This window comes from Thermobia domestica, chromosome 16, assembly GCF_964235325.1.
Source record: "Thermobia domestica chromosome 16, izTheDome1.hap1.1, whole genome shotgun sequence".
Classification (NCBI taxonomy): Eukaryota; Metazoa; Arthropoda; class Insecta; order Zygentoma; family Lepismatidae; genus Thermobia; species Thermobia domestica.
The window spans coordinates 35,315,547-35,323,787 of record NC_137469.1 but is presented as its reverse complement, the minus strand read 5'-3'; the positions used below and the strand labels follow the sequence as shown (position 1 = coordinate 35,323,787).

General features: G+C 34.9%; 1 protein-coding gene across 1 annotated transcript in view; it reads right to left on the bottom strand.

The window, feature by feature from the left end:
• Positions 1–4,965: 4,965 nt before the first annotated feature.
• Positions 4,966–8,241, bottom strand: part of TER94 (Transitional endoplasmic reticulum ATPase TER94) — a 65,378-nt gene continuing 62,102 nt past the window's right edge. The window contains exon 15 of the mRNA XM_081742296.1: positions 4,966–5,873. Within this exon, the coding sequence (XP_081598422.1) occupies positions 5,774–5,873 (100 nt within the window). The 3' untranslated portion in view covers positions 4,966–5,773. The remainder of the gene's footprint in view (positions 5,874–8,241) is intronic.

Below are 8,241 nucleotides of genomic sequence, written 5' to 3'. Positions count from 1 at the left end.
ATACACTATCTTTAATATCTCGGCATTCTGAATATACTCTAATATAAATATAAAAACAAGTAGACACATCATAATTTGGCCTATCCCTTTGATTACCCATAACCACTAAACATAACTTATTTTCTGCAGCATTTTATTTTATTTATTAGTGTGTTCGTTTTTTCAAATTTTGAAGTTCTATCACATTTCAGTACTCTTCAAGCTTCATTTCTGAAGATATTTTTTAGCGCTTTTATTATTATTTTCTTGAACCTGTCTTGATTCTTTGAAGTGTTCATATCTTCTGTGGACTGCTATAAAAAAATTTTTCGACTCTTGCATCAAATATAGTACACTTCCTCGACTTTCAGCATATTTTGAAACATTTCCCTGCTTCCAAGATCAGTGTGAACCCTGTACATAATATACAGGTAGAAATAAATTTTCTTTGGACGAGTTTCTCGAACACTCTTCTAATAATTTTCTTCATGTTTCATGATCTTTCAAAACAGTATAAAATAATTCCTCTCGGAAAAAAAGGTTAGTATGCTGGTGTACCAAATTCAGTTGGATTGATTTTATAAAATGTTTCCAACGATTTTTGTTCAATTTCATTATCAACCGATATTTCTTACGGAGACTGGATGGTTTACCGGTGCGGTGAGTTTCCTTTGGTTGTAAGCTCCTCAAAAATTACTGTAAAACTTCCTCCAAATACTTCTTCAATTATATACTCCGTGGTTCAATTTTAACAACAGGAACGAAAAAATGCAGTGCGGTGGCCAGTATATTCTATTTCAGTCTGCGGCCCTGTGAACACAGTAATGATTGTTCATTACCTGCATTTTTTTTAAAGCTTACTTCTTTCGAAGGGATGGACCAATTTCAGTAGTTTTCCATACCTCACTAATATATAATATAGTTTAAATACTAGTGGAGATAATGTAATATTGAATGTGAAAGTACAGTAGCCAAAGATAGTGAATACTGGCTTACAAAATTTCTTTCCTCAATAATTTCAAAGTGAACCGATACTACTGGTCACTTTAACATGATGAATGATGGAAAAACAATCGCAACTAATGGAATATAATGCTGAACGGATGCACTGACACTATTTTTATGCGAATGACAGATGGTCTCACAAATGTAATGGCATCAGTATTGTCAATACACCACAGTATTATGTACACTTAAAAAACCGGTACAAAGCACAATAAATATATGTAGTATTATTCGAAAACAGATTCAAATGTGATTTTAAGAGAAAGATAATTGTTATGTTTACACCAACTGAAGGTCCAGGGTATGTAATTATTTACTTAATCTTTTATTTCTCGAGTTTAACGTCCCATGCATATGCTCCGAGGCTAAGGGAGACGGTGATAATGACACGGATAATGGTGGGATGAATAAAACTGGAAATCCACGCACATATTGTTTGTCCTCCCAAAACCCATATGGCGGAAGCTGGAATTGAACCACGGACCCCATGCACCACAGGTAAACGCTCTACCACTGACCTATCTTCGTGTTTTTGTTCTTGTTTCAAAGATAGTGTTGGCAGTGCGTAATCAATAAGTTGATGATTCGTTTTTTGTCAGAGCAGCGTCGGCTCTGAGTGATGTCACCTATTTATAAGAAAAATCTGTCACACACGTACAAGCTTCAAGGACTTTTTTTAAATGTTGATCGAAAGGCACTTAAAACCGCGATTAAAAGCGGTTTGCACATGCGAGTTGGGTTACATTTTCTTTTCTGAAAATTCATAACTTATTCAGTATATAAAGTCAACCAATCTTAGTTATACAATTAATAAGTAAATATTTTTGAAGGAAAAAGTATGTAATAACTCATGTAATTGGTAAGTACTTCCTTTTTTTATACATATATATATGCTTTCTTTTGACAGTCTCCGTCAGTTTCTCATTTTCGAAGATCGAAAATACATTTTGATTACCTGTGCTCGGATACCAGAGCTGCTTGGTATGCTCTAAAAGTACCAACCAGCGAAGGTAACACTGCGACGGCGTCCCGACGTCTGTTCCACTGAAATGAACTGGATCTCTCATGAGGAAACGCAAAAACATGGCATCACGCTGCAAAGAGGTCGTTAGCAACATGTGTCTTCTAAGAAAGGACTAATGTTCAACTTTACAATATACTGAATACCCGAAACTTAGCAGCCAGTAAATTACGAAAGGGTCAATCCATACGAAGTGATCCAGAGCAGGTTGCTTGACTATCTCCAAAAATTATAAAAATTTGAGTGTGATGAACCTTGTGTATGAGATCAATAACATTATTCACGTTGTCGTATGTACAAGTGTTCCTGAATGACGGCCATCTTTGTTGTCGGTGGAGTGCCAATTTTTGCATTTGCAAGCGTGTACGAAAATACAGTTGCTCAGGACATACGAATCAGACGAACACCAAACAAAAACGAATCTTTAGAGGAGAGACTAAGGTACAAGGAGAATGTATACTCTTGCTTCTAAATAAATCTTCAGGGTTGCAAACCAATACATGAAGTCACCAGAAAAAATACAGAAAATTACACTTTTAAAGAGGCTGTATATTGGAATGGTATAAAGTGAGGATTCATTAGTTTTGTGCTAAATAGTATTTCATGTAGAGTGTCTGCAGAAATATTCACAGCTATGATACTACTGGCACCGTAGATTTATGGAGATCCGAAAGTTGAAGTTTGTGATTTTGATGTCATATTTGGGGCGTAATATCTCAGGAGGGCAAACTGCTAAAAATTGCTGCTTAGGCCATCAAGTAATTGTGTATGTGAATAAACTATTGCGGAAAAAAAAAATCAGGACTGATGTTAGATGGAGAAAAAAAGTAAAGACATAGTAAAAACGTGAAAAAAGCACGCGCGTGACGATGGTCGCAGCCCGAAAAAATTTTCATGTTTGGATTATTTCATGCTAGATCTTAAGAACTACGCATGGTTCAGCAATTAAGCCCGCTTTCGTTTGCGTTCAGTTGTGCAAAAGCTTGCGAGTGGCGATTGTTCCGTCTTTCTCGCTCCATGATCATTGCCAAGTCTATATAGGAGAGCGGAGGAAATAGCTCCCCCTTGCACCCACAACACCCATCGCCTAACGGAACCTCAGTATTAAGGCACTCAATGTATCAGCAAAGTATCATTGAAATCCCATTCCGGTTACGGAGGTTAATATGTTCACAAGGTTGCTTTACATCTATCTATCCTGTATAACGCAGCCTCTTTACAAGTGTTATTTTCTGTGCTTTTTCTGCTGAGTTCATGTATTGGTCTGCAACCCTGAAATTTATTTAGAAGTAAGAGTATATATTTTCCTTGTATCTCAGTCTCTCCTCTAAACATTCGTTTCTGTCTGGTGTTCGTCTGATTCATATGTCCTGAGCAACTGTATTTTCGAACATGTTTGTAAATACAAAAATTGGCGCTCCACCGACAACACTAGATGACCGTCATTCAGGAACACTTGTACATACGACAACGTGAATAATGTTATTGACCTTCTCATACACAAGGTTCATCACACTCAAATTTTTATAATTTTCGGAGATGGTCAAGCAACCAATTTCACCATTTTTGGACCACTTCAAATGGTTTGACCCGGAAGCGGACAACTATATTACAACTTATTCAATAATGAAAGAAGACATGAAATAACCCAGTGGGAGTCATTGATATGTTATCTTGTAAACTTCGGAAATGGCACTACCTATTTCTGTCCCGACATTCAACGATATTAATGACTGTAAATTACCTCCAGATGGGAAGTCATTAATGGTATTCGCCCATTACTAATAATTAACGAAACTTTTACACCTAAGGGCAGGAAGGGGGACGGTGGCTTAGTGGTAGACCACTTACTTCTGGTGCGTGGAGTCTTTGGTTCGATCCCCGGTTAAGCTAGTTTATAGTGAACAATATTGTGTTCTCGGGGTATCCGTTCCCTCCCACTTTTTCATTCCACCAATTCTTTCATCATCTTTCATTTGCTTTAATCTTTGTCTCCTTTAGCCTAAAGGGCATAAACTGAAAGATTTTCTCTTATATCAACCCCACAGATCAATGTAATTGTATGTACAGCTTAGGTATGTAGTAGTGTTTTAGCTCATATATCTTCAATTAATTCCATTAGAAGCTGTTACGTGAAAAATACGAGGCAGAATTCGGAAGTGTCAAGGTACGTGGCATTCACAAATTTCGTTAAGGAAGAAAAAGTTCATATTATTTCAGGTGTTTGTACACATATTTTAACCCCTTGCGTACCAGTGATATAAACGTGGATGTCATGGAAACGTATCCTTTATTAAGGGTCGTATTAATTCTGGAGATGAATTTTTTTAGTGTCTGGAAGGAACAATTTAGTTCTATTTCTTCTTAGGTGACAGCACCTTGCTGACCGAAAATAAAAAAATAAAAAGCAGGCCTAAGGAAGCATTCAATTACAACACACATGTGTTAGTACGTTAAACAATTAGCAAATTCAAGATCGGAAAAGAGAAAAAAAACTTTGATTATCGGTCAGTCTTGCCAACCTAACACAGTAAAATATTCCTTCAGAACATCCAAACTTTCCTTTTTCAGTCCAAATGTTTCACAATGCATTTTTTTTTTTTTAACAGTAATGTGAAAGCTATCCTCGCGCGTGCAAATAACTATGTCTTATATAACGGTCTAGACGGTCTTTTTAACAGTAAATGAAAACCTGGTATTACAGCGCGCACATAGGAAAATGACACTTGGAACGCAAAAGGTTAACATGGTCAACGCTTATTTTTGTATAACATCTTGCTCAAAGGGAATGAGGGGATGTTTAAAACCTGGAACAGTTCTTCCCTCTCTCGTAAGCCACTACTCGAAGTTACTGACAAAAAAGGATATAGGGAGTATGCACTTTTGCTGGTGACTATACACATACCTAAAAAAAATTTAGACTATGTGGTATTTTTTTAAAGTAAAAATTAAACAAACAATTTGCACTAGACAACCACTAAAGCATTTTAAAACAAACAAAAAATTATTAAATTTATAAATCAGTAATACACCACTTCCATACAATTTCAACAATCATCTCGCGAATGTTTACATCCCTTACTGGCAACAAGAATATTTTTATTTTCATCAGCTCCTTACAAGCAGTAGAAATTAACTGCAAAACACATCCATATCTAATTTTATTTCAGAACTACCAGTTGCAAAAGTCTTATTTTTTTTTTTGTTCCACAATAGGAATTTTTCGTGAAGAAATATTAATATTTGTTACAAACTTTTTAACAGAATATATTATATATTAACATAGCTGTGCCTCTCCACGCTTTAGATAAAAACACATTTTTTCATGGAAATTTATTTGTCAGAGGTGCAAGTACAGAGTTTCACTATATCAATGCTCTTTTTTATATATATAACTTACGACTATTCCAGTTAACTTCTTCCCAGAAGATGGCGTGATTAGAAATTTAAAAATAAAAACTTTCCTTCAAATGCAAATACACTGAATTTCTTTTATATCTTCCTTCTCCGATGCTCTCTATATATTAACACACACGCACGCACACACAAAAAAAGCCAATCTCTCAAAAACACTAACAGTTCAACTTTGAGTGTCTTCTTCCAATCGAGAATTTTTTTACATGACTTCGCGAATTCGCAATAACTTTCAAAAAACCAAGGAAAACCTATCTGCAGGGGCACCTTTTGCTTTACTTTTTAATCTTATCTTACTTCCGTGACTTTAGTAGTGAAAGCTTGAGAGAGAAGTCACTTAGCATTCGGTTGAACTTAGCTGTAAAGATCATCATCACCTTCATCCTGGAAATTACCCTGATCAGCGGGACCTGTTCCTTGAGAGGAGCTTCCGCCTACTCCAGAGGTTGGGAATCTGGAATGAGATAAACACACAGATGATGAATTTCATCAAAATGTTAAAAAGCATATACTTCGATAGTAAGACTATTCATGGCTTTGGATTGGTTGATTTAACAAAAGATAGTGTCTGAAGAAGGATATGCTAGATATCCGAAACAGTTACAAATTATAATTTAAAATAAAGTGGGTTTTAAGCTTTGGTCAATGTCTCTTTTGTTAAAGCATATACTTATAGAAATCATAGTATCTATCTACTACAGCAGCGGTTCCCAACTTTGAGTGACCACTAGAAACACGATTTTGTGGTAAATAAGAATTCGTAATTTCGTTATAAAAATATGCGTAAAACGGAATAAAATTGGTGAATAAAACTTCCATGTAAGAACACTACTTTCCTTGGCAATTACTATTAGTTACCTTTTATTTTACCTTAATTTCCACTCGTCAATCATCATGACATGAGCTCATACATAACTATATTAATATTTGAGTTTTTAAAAAATAATACTAGACATCCTCATTGAATAAAAGTATTATTTAAAGAAAAAAAATATACAGTTTACTTATGCAAATAACACGTAAGAATTGTTTTAACGTGGTCGGTATATCATTGTAAGAAGAGAGAGCTCTCCCCACATCAACATTAGAAATTGTTATGTACATCAGTTGGAGACATTTTCCAGCGATTTCTGAATGCTCATCTAACATACTGCGCAACAATCCTTCCACACTACCCATTTCAACAATATATACCGTTTGGAGCTCATTTTCTAATTGTATGTAAAACGTAAAATTTCAAAAATTGGTGATGGTCTATTTTCTCAAAAATGGAAATTTTCATCGCACTGATAGAAAACTTACCATCAGGTTTTGCAAGTTGGAGCTGGGGAAGATGAAATAATGATGTCAATGTCTTAAAGATCTCACCAGCTGGATCCAGTCCCACATTTCATTGTGGTAGACAAATGACGAACTAGTAGCATTTACTCACGGTCAAGTATGTAGAAGGGAGAAATAATGCATAAATGGTAAAAGTGTCGAAAAACTTTCACTTTTGCGTAAATTTCTTGAAATATCGAAACTTGTTGCAAATTTCGCTAATTTGGCAGGATTTCGTGTTTAATCGCGAGCGTTATATGGCCTAACAAATAGTGAAAAAAAAATATATTTTGGGTACACAACATTTTCATACAAAGCTGATACATTTCGCGTTCTCGCGTGTCACCAAAAACTCGTGTCTCTAGTTACGACACATATTTCTGAGTTCCCAAGAAATTGTGATCCACTTACTTGGTTTTAAATTAATACTAATAATTATAGTTATTATTATTGTTAATAATAATAATAAATAATAATAATAGTAATAAATTTCTATGAACTACTGACCATGTAGTACTAAGCATTGTTGCTGTGCTGGAGGCATTGATTGATACGGTCTATCTCAAAATTGATTTTTAAATGTTACATGATTTTTATATTCTAAAATTTCCTAAGAGACTGCGAGACATACCAGTTGCGAACCACTGCATTACAGATCAGACAGAAGTTATAATACAGTTGTTTATTGATAGGTCTCAGAAGCAAGAGACAGAAAGGAAATTCCCAAGTACACATTTACTAGACTGATATGGTATACAGAACGAAAAATGCACGACTGGATATGTAACGTTATGCGAACCCAGATCTCGACTTACAGTGTCGATGTGTTAACCATTTCTCTACGATCTGGTTCCTGGATAGCATAAATTTTATGTCTTGAAGTAAGTGCTCATTCATTCAGGAGTCTACCACAACTTCTGTTGAGCTTGAACAATCCAGACTTTGCATTATAGAACGATGTATCTACGTTATAGAACTAGTCTACATTATAAAAACTCCTCTGCTACGAATATCTATTCAGTTCTGCATTTTCTTCACTCTGTCATGCTTTCCAATGCTAATGTATATATATATATATATGAAATCAATATGAAAAAATTTAGGTCGTCTCGTGAAGCTGTGAAAAGGGAACATTTCAATTATCTAATACAAAGAAATAAAAAAAATCACATAGAAATTACACCAATTGTTATTTGAACATACATTCCACTTTAAATATAACTAAATGGGTAATTATCTCGTTGCAAAATTTTATACGAGGTTCTTAGTGTTTTCGTACGTAGCTCACCAGTATTAAGCAACGACCATAAGGAAAGTGTAAAAAGGGTATGCATCAGGAAATCAGTGTTTGTAAGTATAAGTCTCCAAGATGGAAATATCTAAGGAAAGGAAATATATACAACAGTAAAAGTATTAGTTACACTTTCATTTTCTTCAGTGCCCGAATATGCATACATATTTGGTATCTTCCGTTTCTCTTTGTTCTACTCGTCTTGAATTTT